Source organism: Lissotriton vulgaris, chromosome 11, assembly GCF_964263255.1.
Source record: "Lissotriton vulgaris chromosome 11, aLisVul1.2, whole genome shotgun sequence".
Lineage (NCBI taxonomy): Eukaryota > Metazoa > Chordata > Amphibia > Caudata > Salamandridae > Lissotriton > Lissotriton vulgaris.
In genome coordinates, this window is record NC_141699.1 from 540216787 (window position 1) to 540243524 (window position 26738).

At 43.3% G+C, this 26738-nt stretch overlaps 1 protein-coding gene across 3 annotated transcripts in view; it reads left to right on the forward strand.

The window, feature by feature from the left end:
- Positions 1 to 26738, forward strand: part of PLAT (plasminogen activator, tissue type) — a 98184-nt gene that overhangs the window by 30586 nt on the left and 40860 nt on the right. For all 3 annotated transcript variants that reach the window (XM_086943582.1, XM_086943583.1, XM_086943581.1), the window contains exons 2-6: positions 14930 to 15013; positions 16346 to 16388; positions 21952 to 22080; positions 25803 to 25913; positions 26229 to 26403. In XM_086943582.1, the coding sequence (XP_086799708.1) occupies positions 14957 to 15013; positions 16346 to 16388; positions 21952 to 22080; positions 25803 to 25913; positions 26229 to 26403 (515 nt within the window). In that variant the 5' untranslated portion in view covers positions 14930 to 14956. The remainder of the gene's footprint in view (positions 1 to 14929; positions 15014 to 16345; positions 16389 to 21951; positions 22081 to 25802; positions 25914 to 26228; positions 26404 to 26738) is intronic.

A 26738-nucleotide genomic window follows, 5' to 3' on the forward strand; every position in this document is an offset into this window, starting at 1 on the left:
AAGCTGCAGCTGTTGATGCTGTCTTGGCAGATAAAGTGCCTACACTGTGTGGGAGACCTTGTTAAACCTCAAACATATATGAGGCAATGTGTACATAGACAGCCCCCAAACACAAGTTCAAAAAACATCATTTCAAGGAAATAAGTCCACAGGAGTTAGAAATAAAATGAAAACCATAAAGGTTTATTAAAATAATACAGGTGCAATATAGAAGGCAAAAAGTAGTTGCACAATAATTCAGTATAGGGAATTAGCATTAGGCTCAATCAAATGCAGGAGTAAAATGACATGAAGTCAAAGCAATAAACATACCAAAAATAAACTAAGGGGCAGATTTACAAGCCCCTTGCAACTCTTTTGCGCCGCTGTTGCATCACTTTTTGTGACGCAGCGGCGGCCTAAACGATGCGCCACATTGCAGCCGATTTACAACTTGACGCATTTAGAGAGATGCGTCACCTTGTAAAGCCCTGCGCCACATTATACCTGCGTCAGGTATAATGTATGCAGGGTGGGCGTTTACATTAATTGCCACTGCTTGACATTAATTGTATATTTTTAATTGATTTGTAATTTTGTCATATCAAATAGTAATGGTTTTATTTTTACTGTATTTACTAGCATACTTTATGTTGTATATGATTCATGATTTTAATATGACTGTTTATTAAAAAGGAATATAGATTTTTAATAGATTATGTTTGTTCATGTCCATTTTTAGCAACCTTGGTTCCTTTGCTGTTATTGTGATTGCCTAGGATTGATATATACAAACTGCAGGGTGGGCGTTCCCACACGATAAAGCTTCTTAGAAGTGATATGATTTTACTGAGCCACTTATAGGACGCCCCTGTGTCAAAGCCCTTTGCCTGCTTGGAGCAGGCGTAAGGAGTGACACAGTGTATTAGGAATAGACCTCCCCATGCATCGCTGGAGTTGCGTCGTGCTTGCGACACGACTCCAGAAATGCGTGACTTTGCGCCTACAGATTCGTCAACATTTCTGATGCATCTGTCAGTTCATGCGCCATGGTGCCCCGAATTGTAAATACGGCGCATCCATGATGGTGCAAGGGTTTAGCACGCAGGCGAAGGGAAACTGATGCATCTATACAGATGCGTTCGTTTCTTGTAAATAAGCCCATAAGTTCAAAGCAATAAACAAACCAACAAGGGTTCTACCTCCAAAGTTGAGGAGTCAGAAGACTGGCTCCCCTCCAGAAACACATCATTTTATACCCTATTTTACAATGGAAGTCAACAGAAATTGCTCAGTCAGCATGGTGTGAGCAAAAGTGTCAATGAATTAGGAAATCACATTACAGAATTAAACAAAACCATCTAATGCCACCATTCTAGCACTAGCCCCTAACTTGAATATCAGAGTGCCCCATGGCAACCTAATGTCTTTGGATGGATACAAACTAGTTACAAAGAATGGAAGTTATGCAAGTAAATGGCTACTGGGAGGAAGAACCTTGAATGTTGCAAAGGCCTCCCCTGTGGTCCAGTTTAAGTAGAGCATGCCAAAACAAAACATTATGAGTGGGTGTGGTGAACAGTAGAACGAAAACAAACATTATGGCTGTAACATAATAAAATAAAGTCAAGGCCTATTTATGTCAAGCATAGAAAAATATAGTTCTATCAATTGCAGCAATTTGGTTTTAGTGCAAAAATGCACATAAGGGTTAGTTAGCCCACATTTTATTTAACCAAAATGAGCGCTCACACAGCTGAAAGTCACAGGTGACCACGGTTCCTTGAATGACAGTCTTGACAACCTACACATCCCAAATTCAACATATCCCCTAAGGCTCCCCAAACTATTGTGCTCCCAAAAGATGTTATAAGAGCTGCATAGCCCTCAGCCTGCTACAAAAGGAGTTTTATTTTTACAAAAGTGTTTTTTAGGAGGTCTAAGTTGCTCTCTTTCTACACGAGTACTTCAGTAGCCTCAAAAGGAGACAAGCAGTACTTAATTTGAGCCGGTGGTTTCCGGTGTTCAGCACCGGCACTTACTCATCAACACCGGCACTTTTCATGAGCACCAGTTAAGGACACTTTTGTTTATGGTAGGCACGGGGAGATTAAGTGATTTGCCCAGAATCAGAGGATGTTGAGCCGACACCAAGACTCAAACTGGGTTCCCCAGCTCCGAAGCCGGCAGGTCTGCCCATTATGCCACATCGCCTTCCCACTTTCATGTAGTTGGTTCTGTTTTAGGCAGTGCTAACGGAAGAAATGGGCTGGTGAGAGCTGCCTCCTGATGAGAGACCAGGCACTTATTTTTTTTTACCACTGGAGACATGCGCTTACTTTGTAAAAAAATTTTAAAAAGTATAAGTGCAAGTGCCCAAACATTTTCTTAAGAGGCCATTGCCCAGTTCTGTCACTTTCACTGAGCACTTTCATAACTGGCACCGCCCATACGGACCACTTCCAAGCTGGATTGAGAGCGAGCTCAACTTATTTGAAGGGGATTTTGGGGGGGAGGGTACTCCCTTAAGGATATTTTGAAAACATGCTTTAAACTAGGAAAGTGATTCACTGTTGGGTAGTAAGGACCAGTCACAGTTATGGTGCCCCGGGGGAACTCATATCCTGGAAGTGGGTGCTACTGTCTCTGCTGCACTAATGATAGCTACACCACTAATTCTGTCCATTATGGTATGCAGCACTTGTATTTGAAGGGATGCCCCTGTACTGTGCCTATAGAGACTTTGCACTGCTGTTGTCCACACCATAACCGTTCACAGCGCTTCAGGTACCTTACATTATCCTTGAATAAAATGTATATAGTGAATTCCTTGGCAAAGGCCACTGGAGTCTGTAAGAAACTGTCAACAGCAGCACTGCCTCTCTGAACTCATGCATTTATTCAGTGCTCATGCCTTTATTTTTTATTTGGTGCTAAGTAACTGTCGGTCTCCTAACTTAAGCCCTTCAGGTGACCTGGCAATGGAAGTCTTGGGGTGTACACCTCATGGGGATTTATACCTTGGGGTGTTTATACCTTGGGAATGTTTTGAAGGTGCAAATGTCCAGGGGGTGTCTTGGAATGTTCATATCTAGGGGACCTTCTTTGGCTACACACCCACATATATAAACTCTTTGGCGTGTGCGTTCCATAAGACGGCTCTGGGGTGCACATGTCCAGGGGATGTCTCTGGGGTGCACATGTCCAGGGGACGTTCTTTGACTGCACATTTCCATGTATCCTCTTTGGTGTGCACGTTCCATGGGATGTCGCTGGGGTATAAATGCCCAGGGGATGTCATTGGGGTGCACATATCCAGGGGATGTTGTTGGGGTACACGTGTCCTCGGGTGTATATGTCCACAGCATGTCTTCGAGGTGCTTGGCTGGAACCTTCCCCTTTGAATGTGCAGTAAAGTATCATTTCATTGATTCATATGTATGCCACCATGCTGCGAAGGGCACTCAGGTACATATGCCCAAGATAGATGAGGAGACAGAGGCAGGCTCCGGAGGTCTAGAGGGCAAGCTGGCAGTGCCAGAAGGGCTTGTCTGGCAGGACTGTATGTGGGTCGGTTTTCTGGCTGTTTGTGGGCCTGTTTTATGTGCTGGTGGTCTGGTTTTGTTTGGTGATATCTCTGATATTACCGCAAACATTGCCTGCAGCAAGCACAAATGCATGCAGTCTTCCATAATTTACAAAACAACACTACAACGTTTCTTTACATGTTAAAATCTTCCTTGCTTTGCATATGTAAAACCAAAGGGAATGATGGACAGAGTGTTAAACATTGCAAGCACTCACCCCCAGTCAACTGATCTGGGTTTAATCCATCATCGTTCTTTAGCTCACTCCACCACCCCAGTTCAGACATGGCCATATGCAAATCAGTCTGAGCCATGTCTTCCTTGGACTGGAAACAAGCATCCTGGGACCGGTTTCTGGCTAATCAGCCGTCATCGGCCAGGCTAGCAAGATGAGTCCAGTGGCAAAGTGAGCAAGGGACCCACGTCTGGGCATACCCTGCCAACTTATGGCGAACAAAGCAAAACCAAAGGGGATGATGGACTGAGTGTTGCATATGTAGGCCACTTTTTGTAGCTATCTGATTCGCTAATGGGGGGCACTTTTATTTTGTTGCCCACGTAGTCTGATCCGGGACAGAGGGTAGATTCTAAAATTAAGGAGTTAGAGGCATCCAATTCAGTTTAACCGCAAAGTCTTTTATCGTCAATGGGATCACAGGCATGCCTCAACTGCTGCAAGAGCTGTAACACTGAGAAAGGATTTAAGAAAAGGCAATCATTGGCCAGGAGAGGGAAGGAAACTGGCACCAGGAGCAAGGAGAGAAATTGACACCAGCAGGGGCATGAGTGTAGTGCCCAAAAAGTGAAGATGAACTAGTGCCAAATGGGTGTTGTCTGAATCTGGCCCTAAGAGGCAGATGGGGACCTGACAAATAAGTAATTTCAGTATCTTTACCCACTGTATATAATGTGTAGGTAGGTGTGCATGGCTGTATAATTATTGCACAATTATACTGCATTTATATACAAATACTTACGTTTATGTTTACATACAAGTGTACATGTGTAAAAACCAACAAACCAATACTTTAACCCTTTTTTGTTTACTTATATACTTCTTTCTAGTTTAAATATAGTTCATTTTACCCATAAACACACAAAGACTCCTTTATAGAGTCCCATAAATTCTAAGCTTTAGATTACCAATAAAATTAATTTCCATAGGTCAGTCCAACAGAAATAGAATCAGCAGCAAAATAAATTTAATAAGAAACTTGTATTTCTGTTTAAACTAAAATTAACTCGCCAATGAAGTTTAAAACAGAGCATTTTAGGAACTTACAGGGACATAGTGTTGTTTATATTATCTATACTAGCCCCTTCAGTTAGTGACTATACATACAGTACTCCATCTCTATTCCCACTATAAGAAGTGAAATGGATGTAAAGGGCAGGTTCGGCATGGCTTTGACAAAGAACAACAGAGAGAAAGGAGGTAGCGGGTTGAGGTAGGACGAAACAAAAGATAAAAAAACAGACAAAAGGAGGAAACGGATGAAAAAGAACAAACAAAATTGAGATAAAGAGACAGGAAGAATAGGGTGGTGTAAAAAAAGATGCATGAGGTGGAATCAAGACTATGCAGCATCTGTATTCTTCGGCCCCCTGAATTTGACAGCACCTGCGGCTAGATCCTAAGGAAAACATTGGGTCCAGACCATCAGACCATGGCATCTCATATAGCAGCGGCAGCAGGACTTCAACTTCACAGGACTGAAATCTATTCACCAAACTCATTTTTGTAGACTTCAACATAGATTTAAACTTATGACTATTGACATCTGTATTAAAATGAAAACCTGTTATGTTATCTCGAGAACGCTACCTTCCGTGGTTAGATACCTTTGCTGAAAGCATTGTAATAATCTCAAAACACAAATATCTAATCCTCAATATCATTTACAAAAATATCTCCCAAGGTGGAGTTGATAAAAGAAAATCTACTCCCAATGAGGTGATAGGTTTGTAAACTTTAGTTTGGGCTCAATAGTAATATTAGACATTATTTCTGTAAATGATATTCTGACATACAACCCTGCCTGCTCCTGGTTGAGGTGCTCCAGGGGGCAGTTCTTGGTAAGATTGCGACACACACGGGCTTCACCTCCACACATCTTTGAAATCTTTGAACAATGTCATGTGGACTACCACCACCTGACCCTTAGTGTCTGACCCAAATACGGACCCTTAAGATAGGGACTAAACCCAGTTTGGTGTTTGCTGAAGATTTATTGCCATAAGACAGACGCCATTTGAAGAAACCGCCTCTGCTCTGCTGCTTCACAGGCACCGCCATTAACCCTTTCGATGCTGATGACGAGCTCAGCTCGTCATGATGCACAGTTGAGCTGTGCTGATGACGAGCTGAGCTCGTCATGAATATAGCAAAAGAGGATTTTCCAGCACAGGGGGGGAAAACGCCTAGCAGCCAAGGTGTTAATATAGTAGGCACTGACAGAAGAAACTGTCTGGTCCACTACATCTTGTCCAGGTCAGGGGCATCCTTCTCCCCAGCAGTAGAAGATTTTGCAGGAGGAGTATGACTGGACCAGTAGAGGAGTAGAGGAACCAGTAGAGGAGGTACTTCATTCAGGCCTCTGATGATTTGCCCTCTACTGGTTGCCCTGGACCAAAAGAAAGAAGGGTTGGAGCAGATACAGTGAAACATACTATCATCGCTGAATCCCTAAAATCCTTTTAAGGGACAAACCAAACTTTCCAATGCTTTCTGCAGCCTGAGAGGAGGAAAACCTTTCTTCTGCATTATTGCTCTGGGATATTCCCACGCCTGATGGTAGGCAGAGCGCCCTATGGAGAGAACAGAACAAAGTGGAAAGGCTTGTCTTCCCTTGCTTCTTGGCCAGACGAATGCCCTAATAAAGGTTTTCGGACGATCTTATGGTAAAGGTGAATTCTTTAATGAATGGTGTGACTCGTTAGGCCTCTTATGTCGGACCTGGGGTAGTTAGTGGTTAGAGAGCAGTGACCGTGATGACGACTTTAATTTACATCTGGGAGTCAGAGACCAGGCTTCTCCTGTTATTCACTCAGCTCTGCATGGGTAGTGGGGTGAGCAGTCAAAAGTTACTGCAGGATGTGGTATAGAACTCAGATACTGTATGACATAAGTGATTACAAACAATAAACTCAGTGTTCACTGAGGGCTATTTGTTTCAAATGGAATAGTTCTTTAAATTGAGCATAGGAAAGTAGAGCAGTTAAAAGTAGTGGTTCTGTGACCTACTTTAGTCAAGATACAACCACAAACACAAGCCTGTCATTATGTGGTGCATCAATACATTTAAAAATACATGGTGCTCTGTGGCCAGTGTGAACCCATAGGGCAAAGTTCCAAGTATTCTCAGCTATCTTTGAAAACTCTCGGGACTCACATTTTTTCACAATGGCAACATTTTAAAATTCTGTAGAGGACATCCTCAAACCCAAAGGGCTTTAGGGATGATTTAAAGAGTTTTGAAATAAAGGCTACTGGCCTCTGTGAAGGAGACAGTATACTAAAACCTGCCAATTTTGGGCTTGTATTGGGGTGGGTAAATCGCTCAAAGTGGGAATAGCACAGGACAGATCTGTGTGAAGCAGTCTCGCCATATATGCACTTCTGGAAGGTTATTAGCAGGAGCTCAGCCTCATGCAAGGCAGATGTCTTCAGTTTGCTTCTTGATTGCAAGGTCCCTGATCTTCTAGGCAGCTAATGTTCCTAAAATGGCCTTACAATATTCTGGCTTTACACACATTCAACCGTCAAGGAGATACCACATTTCACTAAGTGGCACAGCTGGTAGTTCAAGTGACAGGCTTAAAGCCGTGATAAATCTCTTTTCTCTAGCAGCAGCACATCTGGAAAGTGAGAAAGAACATACAGGCAAACCAAGTAGGGCCTTCCCATCATCTTTGTCCTGTTGCCTTCAGCTCTTGGCTTTTGGTAGATCCTAAAGTGTTTTGGACAGCTGTGGCTGGACCTATTTGCCACAGTGCAGTCCCTTCTGTTTAGTAATTCCACTTGCGTGGCCTTGCGTCCATTTTTTCTTGCGTGTGGAGTTTTATATAGCGCGAAGTAGACCTGAAGGTATCAGAGCGCCTTACTTGAGAACCAGTTAAGTTACAGACAAACACATTTATTTTTGTTAGGCACGGATAGATTAAGTGATTTGCACAGAATCACAGAATGTTGTGCGTTCCTGCCGAGACTCGAACCCAGTTCCCCAGCACCGAGGTCAACCGTCCTGTTTGGTGGTACGCATTGCACCTTAGATAACTATAAATCTATATATATATATATATATATAAATATATTACAACAGGTTTTCCCCAGTCCTGGGGAGGATTTGGAGTTGCAGAAAAAACGGAGATTAGTCGCTTATTTTCGTGAAAGTCTTGTGTTTATTTCATCAATCCATTTGGGGGATCAAAAGCAAAAAACAACCAATGCGTTTCGACAGCGTCCGCTGTCTTGATCACGGTCAGCTTAGTGCTCAGCGCTCACAAGTTTAAAGGACAATACAACAATGACGGTTACGCCCCTATGGTCACATGGTTTGTCCTACAATTTGTTAGAATTCTGGGACTAGTAGTTCCTAGCAATGCTATGCTTTAAGATACCAGTTTCACGATTTTCCAATTACATGAAGTGTTGTAAATTGTCCAAACCATAATTCAGTTTTAAATAACACAAAGTACTGCCCTCCGGTGGGCGAAGCATTCGTAAACAAACAATTATTTACAGTTATTTACAACCATGAGGGGATGATCAAATTATATAAAGTGTTGTAAATTGTCCAAACCATAATTCAGTTTACACAACACACAGTACTGCCCTCCGGTGGGCGAAGCATCCGTAAACAAACAATTATTTACAGTTATTTACACCCAGTACTGCCCTCTAGTGGGCGATTAAGATCTGTTGGCACTTGGGTTGAAAGGCAGATATGTGTATTCTGTGAGCATTATACAAAAGTGAGAAAAAGTGGGGAAGTGAAAATCAAAGGGGAACAATAATGTTAAAATTGGATATGGCAGGCAGGATGATTCAAGGAAGTAAATTTGTTCTTTTTCAAAGGTGTATGTATAATTCCTCTGATTGGTTAAGCCCAAACGGTGTCATTGTTCTGAAACTTAGGATATGTTTTGACTCTTTGTGTCGAAGAAGTTTTTCATTGTGGCCACCCCTTTGCTGATAGGCTCATGGTTTCAATACCCCAAAAGCGTAACTGTTTCCAGTCCCCGTTGTGATTCGATTCCATGTGCTTAGCAACTGCATTGCCTCTGTCCTTGTGCACAGTAGCACGAACATGTTCCAGAATGCGCTTTTTTAATTTGCAGATGGTACTGCCTATGTACCTCAGCTTACATGGGCATTCGATCATATATATGGTGTATTTGCTGTTGCATGTTATGCATTCCTTGATTTGCCAGATCTTGTTATTTGGCATAGTTATTTCTGTTGTCGGTTTGGCAATCTCACAGATTTTGCAGTTATAGCATTTTACAAAGCCCTTAGTTTGTAACCAGTGTTTCCTTTTCGTGGTGGGTTGGAAGTGACTGTGGACTAGCTGGTCCTGGAGGTTTTTGGCCCTTCTGTATGTTATCGTGGGATGATTGCCCATTTTTTTACCTATAACTGGATCCAATTTGGTTTGTGACAAACTATAGCAGGGAAACCAAACAAATAAACCAAATCCTGAAAAGAAATTGGAAGATTTTACAATTGGATCCAGTTATAGGTAAAAAAATCCCCAAAAGAGCTACTCATCACACGGGTTTACAGTTGTATACTACAAGTAGCCAATCTCACTCACGAACACAAGGGCAGCTAACAGCTGGGCGTAACTCGCGCTTCTGCGTGATGTCAAGGTTTCCAATAATTAGCACTAATTCACCTCCCAACAATATGCACGTAGCAAACTAGATCACTTTCAAGCCACAATATATGTAGTGCTGCCATGGCTACGTGTGGTGATTTGTTATGAAATGTGAAAATAACATGAATATCAAATACCGTAATTAATTTCCGCTGTTATTATACTGATGTAAGTTATTAACAGTTAACGGATGTGCCAAACTTGTATTATTATTTGTTAACAATGTTCTCGTATGCACGAACTTAAAAGAAAGACTAAATGTAGAGACATGACTCGTCACATGTAGCAATGCATAACTCTACCATGACCATGACTGGGAAGTTTCCATGGTAACACACACACCTGACCTACCACCTAACCAATCATCACTGCCCATGTATACATATCACTGTCACTGGATTTTGAACTGTTGTGAGCAAGGCGGTTCTGCCGCCGAAACGCGTCAAGCCATCCTTATGGAGAAAAAAAAAATTCTTGATAATCTGATCCCACTGTGTCAGCGCCTGATTTCGAATGAGGTGATTCAGGATTGGAAAATATATATATATATATATATATATATATATATATATATATATATATATATATATATATATATATATATATATATATATATATATATATATATATATATATATATATAAGTGTGTGTGTGTGTATATATATATAGAGGGAGAGAGAGAGAGAGAGATTGAAATGTAACCCTAAACCAACAAAAAATAAAGTTAAGTAGTATTTGAAAACTGTCTAAATTATTTCTAAATGATTATTAAAGCAAATGGAAGAATTCTGTTCATTATATATAAATTAATTTCTATATATTTCCATCTATCAGCTCTTGGCCCTTCCAGGACACCAAAACGGAAACTAATGGTCGGTACTTTTTTCCCGAGAAAGGTGGCAAACCCTAGATGTGCTGAAACACTCCGATGGACCGAGAGTGTTTAAACCTGCCGCCATTGCGCCCAGCCGCACCCCTTGTACCCACCTGCCCTTCTGATACAGAATTGCTCGCTGAGGCAGAGCCTGCCACAGACTCTGCCAGCACAAATCAATCCTTTCTTCTCTGCCAGCGGGGACTGCGGTCCCAGGTGGGGGGCAGGGAGTGAAAGAATGGGGCTTTTGTGAGGAAGAGGAGGGGGCAGGGGCCGCGAGGGAATCTTCCCTGCAGGGCTTTAGGTTTCCATGGGATGTCGAAGGGAGGGAGGGGGGTGCGCCTGCGCGGGGGCTGCCTTGGGGTTTTGTTTTGTTTGACTCTATTGTTCCCCTGAACATAGTTCAGACGTGGTTCATTCAGAGGGTGATAGAGCAAGGCAGAGGTGTCTGGGAATGGCAAGGGGGAGGCGAGTCTGCAGGTTGCGGCAGGTGGGAGGGGGGTGTTGTGGTGCTGGGAGGCGACTCGGGTAGAAAAGAGCATGCAGGTCCCGTGTGACCCTGGGCAAAACCACAGGAGCAGAGTCGTATATAGCAGAAAGTAATGAGTCTGTGAATTGATAATGAAGGGAGAGGAAACGTTTCAAAAGGGACCTCAAACTCATTCTCCTCAACAAATACTTTCATGAGCAACGTCAACTAACCTAGACTTCTTTATCCGAGTTGTCTCCTCTCTCCCTGTACATTCAAGGATAGTGGGTGGCCGGACTATGTCATTCTCGCCTTTTCTTTCATTGCTCTCTCCCCCTCCGCTGCACTGCATATTTATTTCCCATGCTGTACTTTTTCTGTGGTTTGCTTCCTTACTACCGGCCTACTATGTCCTTCTGCTGTTTACTGTGTGCATGTAAAGCGCTCTGATACTTATGGGACAAGTTAGCGCTATATAAAACTTTTAAAATAAAATAAATAAAATAAAATGACAGGAGGGCGTGAAGGCACTGGGAGGTCTGGGGCGTAAAAGGAGGGAATTTCAAGGCGATGGGAACAGAAGAGACCTCTGTGTGGGCAGGAGGAGTGCAGAGCCACAAGAGTACATCTACAGACTCCTCAGTGCAGTACAGGATACTCCATCATCCGGACCAGACAGACAAGTGTTGCCAAAGTCCATGGAATACATTAAAACCCCTAATTCTCAGGCAGTGGCCATTTCCGTCCCTCGGCGATGCCAAGGCCAAGCCCCGAGTTTGCAGGAAGTTTTTAATGACTGGCCATGACCCTACAACCTACCATACCCAAACCACCCAGGAAATTGGGATATATGGATGTTTCTGGGCTTGTCATATCTGTATGTATGTCATTGAGAAAAACAAAAAAATGATGGGTGAATTGCTTGAAGTTATATCAGCCAGTGGCAATTACCTCTGGTCAATGGAGCCAGTCACTGTTTTGCACCCAAGCCTCCTCAGACAGGAACCCGCTATTGGCAAATCATCGTCGGTCCTGTTGGAGTAGGAACAGTCCAACCTGAGGTGCCCAGACAGATCCCCACTGAACAGAAACACAAACAATCCTGTATCAGTTCCGGACTATTTGTGCCTCTTCAGTAGGGCACTGCTTGAGTTCCAGGTGTCAGCACGGGACCCATATCACGCCCTAACGGCTAGGGCGGTCAACCTCAAATCTGGAAAACCGGGTTCGAGTCTCGGCAAGGACGCGCAACATCCTGTGATTCTGGACAAATCACTTAAACTCTGCATGCCTAACAAAAAAATGAATGTGTCCTCATGTAACGTAACTGGTGCTTATATAAAGCGTTCTGATACCCAATACCTTTGGGTCAAGTTTGCGCTATGTAAAACTCCGTAAAAAATTAATAAACAAATAAAATTTTGTGTGCCTCAGCTCCTGTTGCCTAAAAGGGGTTGGTTTAACTGTCGATTCTAACTTTGAAGCTGCAAGTCTCAGTCTGCAGAGTGCAGGTGGCTCACCAGTCTTGACTGGCTGAAGGTATCAAACATTACCTGAGGCCATTTCCTGTCAAAGTTAATGTGTATTTTAGATGACGTATCATATAGCTTGTGAGCTCCATGCCACGCAATAGTAAATATGGAACACTTTTACCTTACCGGGCATGAACATTTATAATAGTTAGTTGCAGTGCTTGAAATGGAAACGTAGAAGTGCAGATACTTCCAACCTAGACTATGTTTGCTGCTAAGAAGTGCAGGTACTCTCCCATTAAAAGTATTGCAACCCTGCTGAGAAGTGCGGCTACAGCCCCCTGCAAATGTAAGAAGTGCAGTTACTCGGTACCTGACAGCACCTGCCCATTTAGTGCCTGGGTAGTTGTGCTTTTAAAGTGTGAGCAAATACTTTCATCTGCACTATTGTATACTATTTGACAATTTACACATGCCTGCAAAAAAGGATGTGCATTATCGTTGTCGTCTTTGTAAAGGTTTTTGTACTTGTATAGCGCACAGCTACCCGCAGTGGGTTTCCCGGCGCTTGTACGAATACCGCAAGGGAACCCTTCCTGGCTTTCCCTGTGAAGTGTCCACTCCTGGGCGCAGACCAGTCATCCCTCGCGTTGTGGGGGCCATTGTGGCGACTAAGCAAGCTATTGCCCTGAGTTGCAGCGTGGGACCCATGATCAGAATAGGCACTGAGGGGAGAATATCTGGTCATGAGAATTTACGAGCCCAAGACCCGCCAGGGCAGGAATCGAACCCTGGTCCTTGGCCAGAACTCTGCATCAAGGTCTGCCTGCTCTAACCATTGAGCCACACTTCTCCTTCAACTTAAACTGTGTTTATAGCCTAATTTTTGAATAACTTATGATGTTAAAGCTGATGTCTTTACTTCACCTTATAAGCTCCCTTTGAACAACATATGTATGACAGTGGTCGGTAAAAGAGCAGAGGGAAGGAGGGCAAGAAGGGAGAAGAGAAGGAAAGAAAGTGAGGAAAGGAAAGAAGGTATGCTGGGAGGTGGGATGGAGAGAGGAAGTAAAATAGATGGATGTGAGGGGGTGTGAAGGAAAGATGAGAGGTAATAAGGGACAAGGAAGAGGAGTCAGTGTGGCAAAGGAAAAATAGGGCTGAGAAGGGCCAATGCAGACAGTTATGTTATGCTATTTTAACTTCTAAAGCGCAACGGTTACCCTGGGGCGTCCTGGCGTTGAGCACTGCCTAATTGATTGCAATGGCGTGAGTGACTGTACAGTGAACAACCAAGATTTTAGCCCTTTCCTAAAAGCAAGAAGCTCAGTTGCGTCTCTGAGGTGGATTGGTAAATCGTTCCAGGCCTTTGCGGCACATGTGATAAAGCTCCCACCGCCCCAGCTAGCTTTTTTAACTGGGGGAACTCTCACTTGTTTGGCTCCCATAGAGCGAAGGGTCCTTCTGGGAATGTACCATTGTAGCCGTTGTTTTATGTAATCAGAGCCCCCTCCATTTAGGGCCTTATAGACTGTCCAAAGGGCCTTAAATTGTGCCGGCCGTTTGACTGGAAGCCACTGCAGATGCTTTAATTCTTTCTTAACTGAGACAAACCTAGGTGTCCCCGTCAATAGTCTGCCTGCTGCATTTTGCACAATCTGGAGTCTATTTATGTGTTTCTTTGGATGTTCAAGTAGAGACTATTACAATAGTCTAAGCTTGACATAATGAGGGCGGGAAAGGGAGAGGACGACAGGAAAGAGGAAACATACAGGCAGGTAGGATTCAAGGAAGTTAGAAGAGGGAAAACCATTAAAGATGGAATGGAGGGAGTGGCAGGTGAAGATTAGAAGAGGAAGAGAGGTGAAACAGCAAGCAGAGGGAGCAGAGGAAGGATGCGGGAAGGTGTAGCGAGGAAGACAAAAGGTAAGAAGGAGAGAAGGGAACGGCTAGAAGGATAGGATGTCAGGGGGCTGGAAGTCAGACAACAAAGCAGAAAATATAAAAAGCAAGTGATGCAAGGAAAAAGGAGGTAGGAATGGAGGTATCAGGGAAAGGGTGACAGTAACATATATAGTTCTGACTCAAGTCTACAACTTATAAAAAGTGGTTTTCTTACAACATGCTCCCTTTCAAGATTGATAGTTGGCTACAAAAATACCATCTTCTGTTGCTTGATACCTGCCAGCGCATAAAAGGCGCTCCAGTCATTCTGGAAGCTGGCAAACAAAAATATGTGGCAGTCTAAAACTGCCATCTGCCTTCAATTGGTCTATTTCTTTTTTACTTTAGGCGAAGAGAGTTTAAAGTTTCAATGCATAATCTGACAAATCACAGTGCAGCAGTGCCGAAAGTGGGTTATTATTTGAAGGACTGCCAACTTTATTAAAAAAACTTCTTGGATTTGTAACATAGTTTTCTGACAAACTCTCTGCAACCCTTGATAGTTATGACACAAGCAGCAAACGTTTCCCTAAATACACCTGTGATAGGTTTAAGTAGTACTCGCAAAGTTAAGAACACTACATAATAATATTCTCAAACCAATTCAGAAAAAAATAAATTAAAATGTAATAAGCAAAATAAAGCAAAAATGTTTAAAACAGATTATGGGATGGGAACATAATATTTATTACAGCATATTTAATTTTGCATTTTCTTTCTCTAGACATCTGAAGGAAACCCCGGACTCAAGATGATTTTTTTCTGCTTCCTCCTTCTGCTAAACGATGTCTCCTCTTCAGCTCATACGGTAAGACTGTCTCGAGATTCTCTTGCCTCAAGACCTTGGAGAGTGGGACCTTCAGTACATCCCAGTGCCCAGGTTGAAGACCACATAGAATAGAGCGCGCATGGCACCCAGACTCTGTAGGTTAAGACCCGGAACAGAGGGATCATCAATACAACCAGACCTATCACTGTGAGATTCCAGAGAAAGTTGTGCTTTTGACACCCCTGACCTTGGCCAAGGCTGTGTAGAAAAGGACTCAATACATCCATGCCCTGGTGCCGAAACACCAGAAAGAAAAGGGCACTCAGAAGTCACCTCTGGCACAAACGACCAGCATCTTGCAGAGCAGGACCTTCAGTGCAAACAAGACCAATGCCCCTGAGACCCCAAATAAAAAGGTACTCAAGAAACACCTGACCCTACAGGCGATAGCCCTGTAAAGAGCCCCCTTCCGTATACCAATGGGCCAGAACCCCAAAACACATGAAAACAAGTTCTAAAGCTACCCAAAGTTAGACCTTCCGGTAACATCTGGCCCAGTCCAAAGCAGGTGAAAGGGGTCCTAAAAAAAACACTGGCACTAGGCAACAATACTGTGGTACGGGTAAGACTCAGATTCCATGAAGATTTCATTGGCCAATATACCATAACAAACCTCATGGGGTGTCTCTCTAGGACCTCCGTGCCTGGCCACTGCTCTTGCAATCAGATCTGGGAATCCTCCTTAGCAGAGGGGTTTAGAACAACGCACTGAACCAGGCATTTCCTCTCCCAACATATCAGGGAACATGGTACTACCGTTATGTCGGAAAAATCCAGTATTTGAAAGAGAATTATTCTATCTCTTTTTGTATGCTAACATCCCAGTATCCCACATACTGCATCGAATGGTGATTATTCTAATTTGCTGTAGGACAGCATGGTCTGTATTTTGATAAGATGCATCCCTCTTTATGTTTCTGGACCTTTTATTGTTCCTCAACAAACTGAACTTTGTTGTAAGCATAACGCCTTAAGGTAGTGTGGGCAGCATGGCGTCTTTCTGTCTGGTGCTTAGTAGCACCTAGAATACTATGACATCAAGTTTGTCTAGTGCCGGTGATGAAGGTAACAGACTAATAAGCTCTGCGATAGGTGCAATTGTAATTACCTATATGCACACCTAAGAAGTGCGTGAGTGTGAGGGGTAGCCCCCTTATCATCCGCTTTATTAATGGCTCGAACATAAAGATGCTTTAATAACACGTATAATATTGTTTTAAAGATTGGGCTGTCGTCACAGGGAAATAAGCCATATTGTAAAATGTAATAGTATAGCCATAAGCTTATAAATGTTAACTTTCTTGGTTGTAGGATCTTCATCTTCGACTGAAACGTGGAACAAGGACGTATAGAGGTGAGCGATTCTGTCACACAGGAATTATGCAAAGCATACTGCATGTTGTGTTGGGTTTTTACAAGATCAAGGATGCAGTAAGCAATTACAGAATTTACCTTTTGTCTGGAGCTTGAGACTGACACTGGGGGAGCTGGCAGATAAAGAGTTAGTAAGAATGCGTATGGCTTAGTATCCTGTATCAAAAATGTGGAATATGTCGCCCATTCTATATCAAAATCGAACTAAATCAGTGTTACGTTTGTGGTGTTAATGTCATGGGTTGCAATTATCTTTTCTTCTTAGAGTGTGGTCTTGATACATAGTTTATATGGGCTTGATTTGTAGAACAAAGTTTGGCATCAGGTTTTGCGGACAGGTTTTGCGGCCCTTGTGTTTGGCTGTGTTAGGGTTAAAATGGTATTGATGTTTGGAGTCTCTTTGTAACAGGTTACCTAAGAGAAAGGAATATATTTGAAATCAGATAGTAGGGACTTTAATTAGGCTACATTGCTTTGATTGACACAGAGGTTTTAGGCCTTCTTATTTATTTAATGTAGTAGTAGAAGTTTTGGGATTCTGTTTGGTTGTGATGTTACCGTTAGAGGTTAGTATTTGGCTTTGTGTTAGGGTTGAGGGTTAGTAGTGGGCCTTTTTGAGTCTGGTGGCAGTGTTAGGGTGAAAGGCCTTTTTTGTACTTCTATTCGCTTCTGGTGTTCAGGTAGTTTAAGGTTTGGCTCACTGACCCAGTGCAAGTTGAGGAAAGCCCTATGCTCCAACTTCTATAAAACTTAAACTGACCTACTGATGACCAGCGGTGCACCACTCACTCAGTAGTACGGGATCAGAATCATTGGCTCACCTTTTGGTAAGCTAGCCGTGTTCAAGGCAAGAACTGAAGGAGTAAACACAGAACACAATTTGCAGCATTTTGAAGGGATAAATAATACATTTTTTAGGTAAAGCAAATTCCATAACATCAAATCAGTACTAGAACTACCACTACTACACCTCGTACGGCAAATAATAATAATACAACAATATCAGAAATCATCATAAAAACAGAATAATACTGCAGTGGAGATTAAATAGAGCTAACTATTCAATGGGGTTTTAAAGATCTGACCCAAGGACAATGGCTAAATTTAAAGTCTCATTAAAGTTGTTGGGATACAAAAATGTTCAACAACAGTAAATAAAAGTATGGAGATTTTCAGCAGAACAATGCTCAAAGCTGAAGTAGGCCAAGAGGGGACCCAGCAAGCCTGCGATTAGGGTTCAGCCAACTGAAAAAGTTACCACTGCAGATACAAGATCTTTCTAGCAGACAAGAAGCACAGATGGCAGCCAGTGAACTCAACATCCGTGGCCTGAGTGAAATTACAAATATGGATGGGAGCTGGTGCTGTCAGAGGCTAATCATGATTCAATGTCCTCTGTTTGATGTAGCTGTGATCCCCAGTCATTTCGTTTGTGTTTTTAAGTTCAGGGGGTCACTGAACAATTCTTGAGTCACCTTGCATGGAACTTTGAGGTGCTCCATGAGATGCTTTTGATCAACACTTATAGTTTTCTTACTCTCCTTTCTGCTGCAATTTCAATTCCAAATTGATTTTTGAAAACGTCTGTAGGTCTTACGATGCAAGCAACAATTGGACTTACCATGATTTCTCCTTGTTTAGCTTCTCCAAGACACAGGATCGAAATCTTGCCTTCACCTGTCCATTTGCTGGTGTTCAAGATTCATACTCAATCGGTCATAGGAAATAAAGTATGGGAACCAGTTATTCTAATATTCTAATTGTTTGCCTAACTTTGCATATGGCTAACACATTAAATTGATCTGGGAAGATTTAGCCTGTGTGTTTCATTGTGCACAGCAGTAAATAAATAGAAAGAGGCCTGCAAAGGAAGAAGATCTATGTTTTATTTCAACATTCAATTTTGGTGTGTGCAGGCATTGCAATTCCAGTGTCTTAAAGGGAGAGGGATCACCAGGCCCCCAAATAGACAAATCGGGAATGAGACATTAGGGGAGCAGCTGTGTTAGTAGTTATAGTTCAAAATAGACATCTTCAACTTTGCAAATGGTAACAGATGGAGACAGAAAGCATCTGTGTTCCTTAAGGTCCTAGAAGAAGTGGATGATGTTCCTGTTCTGTCCTAGTTCATTGTAACTCTCAACTTCTTGCAATGTGCGCATTGTGGTCCAAAATGGCAACTGTAAATCGCAATGCTCATAAGGTCTTCTGAATTGTAACTTGCATTCACAAAAGCAACTGCATTGCACAGCCGTGTCTTTGAGAATTCAAGATCAGTTAGTACCTGTGCGGCCATCTTTTGAAATGTCCAAAAACTGAGTTGCCGAATATTGAAAGTATTTCAACCAAAGAGCCATCTGGCTGCTCCTCGTTGGTTCTTCGCCAGTTTATTGAGTTTCTCAATCCGCGCCTACAAGAGGAGTGCTGATCACAAGTCCTCTCTTGACTGTCAAAGTTTCCACACCCTGTCAATTATAGAAGCTTTGGCTCCAAACAGAGGCCAATCCCCCCCCCACCTTACACATGCACCAGATCTCTAATGGAATGATTCGACAAGGGACTCCCAGTGATGCTGCCAGGCTGCTTGAAATGTTCCTATGGAACAGGTCAGGAGTCCAGGCAGTCGGTTTTTTTCAGGACTTACAAGGACTCTTGAAAGTTCTTCTTACCATTTAGACAAAGTACCCAAAGAGGATTTTAATTGTGGCCCACTGCTGTCACATATAACTAAGGCTCTCAGTTTTCCATTTTTACAGATACAGGGAGAAGCCATTTATTTTCACGTTTGTATTTATTTTAAAATATGGATAAAATGTATATTAGGTTGTCTTTTGAGTCATTCTATGTGCTCTTAGTCAGATGCCCCGTCCATCACCACCCCCTTTTGTACCGCTTTCGGCCGCCATAGGTGTGGCAGGGTATGCTCAGACGTGAGTCCCTTGCTCACTTTGCCACTGGATTCAAGCAAGCCGGGCTGAAGACGGCTGGAATGCCAGTAACCGGTCCTCGGAAGCTTGTTTCCGGTCCAGGGAAGACATGGCTTGGCAGTTCGGGGTGTACTGTTCCCATGAGACACAGGGGCAGACTGATTTGCATATAGCCATGTCTGAACTGGGGTGGCAGAGTGGGCTAAAGAACGGTGATGGATTAAACCCAGATCTTTTGACTGGGTGTGAGTGTTTGATTGGTTCAGATGCTCCGTCCATTACCACCCCCTTTTGTACCGCTTTTGGCCACCATAAGTGTGGCAGGGTATGCTCAGACGTGAGTCCCTTGCTCCCTTTGCCACTGGATTAAAGCAAGCCGGGCTGAAGACGGCTGGAATGCCAGAAACCGGTCCTCGGAAGCTTGTTTCCGGTCCAGGGAAGGCATGGCTTGGCAGTTCGGGCTGGATTGTTCTCATGAGGCACAGGGTCAGACTGATTTGCATATAGCCATGTCTGAACTGGTATGGCAGAGTGGGCTAAAGAACGGGGATGGATTAAACCCAGATCTTTTGACTGGGTGTGAGTGTTTGATTGGTTCAGATGCTCCGTCCATTACCACCCCCTTTTGTACTGCTTTTGGCCACCATAAGTGTGGCAGGGTGTGCTCAGACGTGAGTCCCTTGCTCACTTTGCCACTGGATTCAAGCAAGCCGGGCTGAAGACGGCTGGAATGCCAGAAACCGGTCCTCGAAGCTTGTTTCCGGTCCAGGGAAGGCATGGCTTGGCAGTTCGGGCTGGACTGTTCCCATGAGGCACAGGGTCAGACTGATTTGCATATAACCATGTCTGAACTGTGGTGGCAGAGTGGGCTAAAGAACGGTGATGGATTAAACCCAGATCTTTTGACTGGGTGTGAGTGTTTGATTGGTTCAGATGCTCCGTCCATTACCACCCCCTTTTGTACCGCTTTTGGCCACCATAAGTGTGGCAGGGTATGCTCAGACGTGAGTCCCTTGCTCCCTTTGCCACTGGATTCAAGCAAGCCGGGCTGAAGACGGGTGTGAGTGTTTGATTGGTTCAGATGCTCCGTCCATTACCACCCCCTTTTATACAGTTATTGGTAACAGCTCATTTCTCTTCACAAATCACAAAAATAAATATGGATAAAGACACATAAAATATGTAAAAAATAAATACTGATAAATACACCTGGAAATGTATAAAATAAATACCATAAAACTGGGAGCACCACATATAATGTTTGTAGTAAATGTTATTGGTGTGGACCTCAAGCTGGTTAAGCAACCCACTCCAACTTTATCTGAAATGTCTTTCAACGTACACATTAATTATTCTTATTTCCTTGTGGAAGAAAATAGGGGACAATTGGGGAGAGGAGTTGGCCTAACAGCTAGGGCGGTCGACCGCTAATCTGGGGAACTGGGTTCGAGGTTCGGCAATGACGCTGGACATCCTGTGGTTCTGGGCAAATCACTTAATCTCCCTGTGCCTAACAAAAATGAATGTGTCCTTGTGTAATGCAACTGGTGCTATGTAAAGCGTTCTGATACCCGATTCTGGTCAAGTGTGCGCTATATAAAACTCTGTAAAGTAACAAAATAAAATAATTGGCACAGATGTTGAGAGGCGTTTGAGGGATTGGGTGAGGGGGGACGCAGGATTTCATTCCTCTTGATTTTGAGACTCAAGAATTTCCTTTCTACATGCAGATATGATCCTATTTGCACATAGTTTCTTCATGTTCCCCGCTGACAAAGTCATGTCCATGATGTTTTTTTTAACAATGTAGTCACTTCGATGGATGTGATATGTATCATGCTTCTTGTTTACTGAGCAACAGTTTAATCAAAAGAATCTTTTAAAAAAGTGTACCAGGGAGGTTCCTGTCTTCAATGAATGCAGCCCAGAGATGGGACCAAACAAAATGCACTGGGTGCTTTAGGTATTCATTTATTACTTTATATCACAAAAAGCCCAACTGCAGTTAAAGTCTTTGCATAACTGACAGCATTTATAAAATGCTGCCAAACTGTACCCAAATACAGATTTTGTGGTGCTTCTTGTTACTAAGTGAAAGGCCTGTCTGCATAGTGCTGTCCAATCTTCATTACTGATTACAGTGGTAACACAACAAAAATGTTGTGGCTGCAGGTTTACAGGTCAAAATGTAGGGCCAAGATAAAGAAAACAAAACACATGGAGTTTTGAAAGATATGCTCCCAACAGTTAGTTAGCTTTGGGTTTTGTGGAGATTGTGGTTGATTTCTGCTGTTAGATGGGTTTACAGTAGGAATAATATTTGGGGGCTCTTTGTCAGGTTCTGGTGTTAGAGTTGATTATTAGAACAAAACTCTAGTTAATCAGGTTTCCGTTGCAATGCAAAAGGAACGCAATCTGGGGTGCCATGTTAGGATGCATTGCCTAGGTTAATTGCTGCTACTACTGCTATCCTGGGAGGTGTGTGGTTGAATTGCATGAAAGATGGGACTCTGGTTGTAGGCCTTTGGAAATAGCTATAGGGTTGGTTTCAAGGGATGGTGTGGTGTTTTTTCCGGAGATTTTCTTTCTAAAGATTTACCATATTGATTTCCCCAGACACCTGCACTGAACGTTCTTCCAATCAGATTTACCATCGAGGGGAGACCTGGCTTCGCCCTGCAGGCCGGCGGGTGGAGTTTTGCCGGTGTGATGGGCTGATTCGTTGTCATACAATCCCAGTGATAGGTGGGTGCCTAAAGGTCTGAAAATTAGCTTGTTTCTGGTGAGTTGAAATCACAAGGTTCTCTGCCTGCCCCGTTCCCCCGCGTAAGCTCTGGCTCCATCACTTCACCCACCTGAGGAGCTACTTAAGCGGGGAAGGTCCACTCTTTAAAAGGCATGCACGCATACAACAGAAAATGTGACCTAACCCTTAAGAACACTCATTCGTTCTCTATGGTCGGATATTTGAATGCTAAACTGATAGATTTAACTGTAAACAGTGAATACTTCAGATTCACCTGTGTTCCTCAGCACTAAGCATCGCAGGCATTGACTTTCTTAAAAACCCTACTGTTCCTCTATACTTTTACTGCTAGGAACTGACTACCCCCTCTGACCCTGGTGAACATTGTATCCCATTATAGCCCTGACCAGCCTATACTGACAGCGTCTTCCATAATTGCACAATATTGACCTTGCTAGATATCGTTGCCATACTGACCCTGCAGAAGTCATCCATAGATGTATATTTACATTTTACCAGACATTGTCCCCAATACTGACCCCTCCAGATAGAATCCATACCACAACGACCCTAATGCTGATCCTGCTGTTGCCTGTGCAAAGCCTACCAGAACTCATCACCGTCATATTGGCAGTGTCAGGTAACTCTCCCCTTCTGACCCTACCAAATATCATTCACACTCACTGATGCAGCTGGGCAAAACCCCTGTACTGACCAAGCCAGCCAATCTCCCCATTCTGATCCTACCTGTTGCATCCCCATAATGACAATGTAGGTGCCCTCTAAATAAGGATCTGCTAAGCAGTTTATGTTAGCATAGCACATCAAGACCCTAGGTACAACTGAGTGGTACACACTACAATGTTATCTTAATAAAGACTACACGCTTGGTGCATTTCATTTGAGAGACTGTATGAGTGTGGAGGCCTTTCTCAATCAAGGGGTGTTCAGTTTAGCAGAATTTGGCTTGAGCTGGAGTTTTGTGGTTGTATGTAGATGGACCGCCTTCTGGGTGAAGCATGCAGTCTTATATGCTGAGAGACATTCCCGGGTAGGCCAACCTAGGAACACAAGGACAGGCATGGTGAGCCAATATCTTTCCGTATTAAAGACCCTTGAGGCTGCCACATGAAGGACTGCTTTGAGGGAAGAAAGGCAATATTTGGGCACCCCAGATAGGAAGGTATTACCATAAATCATACTTATAATGACTGAGGCAAGGGCAGTCATTTTCGAATCTCAATTTAGAAGGAAAGGGAGGCAGAGATTATAGGGATGTTCTAATTGGAATGTGGCTTTTCAGGAGTAGTTTAGCAGGTTTGAAGCCCACAGATTTTGCTTAGGGGACCAATTTAGATATAAGGTAACCCTCCTGAAGTTGTTTGTCGCGACAGTGGGATGGTCCTGGCCTTTATTCGTGGGTGCAAGAAACACTTTGTCTCCTGTGGGTGAAACCTTAGTTTTAAAATAATAATCCACTTCCCATTTCCCTTAAGAGGAGATGATAAAACCTTGAGGCTCTTTGAGCATTCAATCCTAATTTATAGTTGGGTGCCATCCACATATTGTAGAAAAAGTACACTGTTTTTTAAGGATTTGCTCAGTCGATCTACATGAAGATTGTAAATGTGGTGAGGGTGGAGCTGTCATGGACCTTTTATAGGACTTAAACTGGGAATGAGAAAGAATTCCCCATTTTGATGCATTGTGTTCTGTGTGAGAAATATGACCTGGACCAGTTAAGCGCTGTACCTTATTTAATCGCTTAGGATTGTTAGGAGGGTTTTGTGGTCAATGGTACCAAAGGCTGCTGATAGACTGAAAAGGAGCAGGAGGCAGGAGTTTAGTTTATCAGAGAGATGGAGGACACCAACTATAATTTTGAAGACAGGGTTCAATACTGTGACCAGAACGGAAACCAGATCGACATTTCCTAAGAAATAATAGTTATTGGTGTAGTCCTCTTGTTGATTGGCACACATCTTTCTGTGATCTCGGTGCGGAAATAGAGGTACATGATGGGCCTTTAGTTGTCAAGCAATTCCAGATCAGCATTAGGTTCATGAAAAAGAAGCCAAAGGGGGCCCATCCTAAGGAAGTACAGGTTAGAACCATGGTTTAAGGAGAGGTTGATCTGTATTCACAGAGGGGAGAGGGCACTTGAGTGTTTCTTACCTAGAGACAGTGGGATGAGGTCTGAAGAGTCATTAGACAGCTTAGTGTTTGTGATTGCTGCCTCCAGCATTTCAGTGGTACTGGGCAGTGTACGTTTGCCTTTGTCCTCTCTGATTTCCAGCATTCTGTTAGAGAAGTAGGAGCCTAGGGTTTTGCTTTCAGGTTCCTTGGGGGATAATGGGGGTGGGTTCTGTAGATTGATATTGTATGATCTTGAAAAGTTCTCTGGAATGATTAGGAGTAATTAGAACTTTTAATTTCCTGAAGGAGGATTTTGCATAGTAAATAGTTTGTAAGATTTCCTGGTAGTTTTGAGATTGAGGAGGTGGGCAGATGTGGGGAATTTTTGTTCATCTTCTTTCAGTTGCTCATTAGGTTTTCCACATCTTAATATATTCGTTGCATCAGGTACACATTTCCTTCGATCCTGGTTTACAGCTGGCGGAAGCTATTTTGTTCATGATGCTGGAGAAGCATGGACTCGTCCCCACTGTGATCTCCGGGTAGTTTTATTGTGTAGATCAAAGCATCTAGGTTCTTCTCGTCATAATGTTTAATGTCGCTTGACTGTATCATTGCATTCTCTGGTTTAGTATATCGAGGGAACGGTGAGAGAATTATTTTGAAGGAAATGAGGTAGTCCTTTGACCAGCCCAGTTGGAGATGTTTTGAGATTTCTGGGTGGTATGTGTTACAAACATCAGTTCCAAGGTGGAGTCCTTATTATGAGGAGGAAGGATACAATTGTGGGATACATTATTGCTATATAAGGCGGATTTGAGCTACAGAGCTGTAATGCATGAGTATCTTCTTCCTCTTCAAAGTATGTAGGCTGAAATCCCCCAAGAAAATCTGATCAGATGAGAAGAATTGATCTGTGGTGTATTCAAGGATGTCTTCAGTGGAATTCCCTTTGCTGCTAGGCAGGCAGTAGAGGTTGTTTAGCCTCAGAGATGTAAGTGTTGTGTTGACAGTCTAAACAGTGGAGCATCGGGAGATGGAGTTAAAATGCTTAATCTCATTGTATAAGGGTAGTCTGATTGATAATCTCTTTTGAGATGTAGAATGTTTTAATCTGCTGTTAAGTTGGTATCAACGATCAGGCAGAAGGATGGGTTGAACCAGGTTTCATTGATGGTGATAGCATCAAGCTTGTAGACTAGAATGAGAGCAGATATGGATGAGGCATTTATAGTCGCCATAATTTAGGCTGGCAGCCTCATACTGATGTTACCACTCCCATACTGACGCTGATAGACACCATCCTCCATGCTGCACCTATTGGACATTATTCCTCTGTACTGATCGTATGAGACACCCTCCCATATTGACACTGCCAAGCATCATTTACACATACTGGACCTGGCAGACCTTACTGCCCGACCGATCATGTGAGATACCATCCCCCTTCTCTCTCTACCGTTTGCCTTGCTGATCCTGCTGACCCCCCACCCACCTCCATGCCTCAAAACCCACTCTTCCACATTATAATGACATCAAGCTCTCACTATTCTGCTCTTAATCCCAGTGTTTCTTTGTTTTCCAGACTGCCTTGAGCAGAAATGCTACAATGGAGGGCAGTGTCGCAAAGCACTTTACTCTGCCGAATTCCTCTGTCGCTGTCCCAGAGGTTTTGCCGGGAAGCTGTGTGAGATAGGTGAGTCTGATTCCAATGTTTGACTTGTCAGTGTGAGAAGTAAGTGAATAAGAGTGCTTGTCTGGCCCGAGGAGGTATGTGAACAGCTGGAGGTGGCACGTGGTACGTGTGTCATTACCATATGTGGAAATGACGTGGCTGTATGCTGTGGGGTAGGCACCTGCCATGACTGCTGCAGGAAGATTTTGGGTGGCTCTCTGGTCTAGGAGAAGCTCTTATCATGAGTCACCCCACCAAGGCTCCTATGGGGAGATGGAATGTGTGCCTGGGAATTGGGCACAAGGCAAGGCTGACCATTGATCTCCTCACCTACAGATACACAGACCACCTGTTACCAGGACTCAGGGGAAACATACCGGGGCACCTGGAGCCAGACAGAAACAGGGGCTGATTGCCTGAACTGGAATTCAACTGCGGTGGTACAGAAACGATACAACGCCCAGAGGGCTGATGCTATCCTTCTGGGACTGGGAAACCACAACTACTGCAGGTGAGTCAAAAACAGCCGTCAGTCGTATTCCGCAGAGAGGTTCACCCTTACCGACTACCAGCAAACTACTTCACAGATATGCTCAGTCATAACGTTGCAGGGTATTATACCACTATATCACCAAGGTTTATAGACATGGAGTGTAGAGGTAGTTAATACAGTGGATCCAATATTTTGGAGGTGGATATTTCAACCACGATACATACATTCATACATACAATATACAGCCCTTTACAAAGTTGCCTGTATGGTGGATGCTGTTCTACCTTTCTGCACACACGCGTCAGGGCTGGGGAACTATTTACTGCTGTGCTGCAATGATGGTGTCTTGTCTA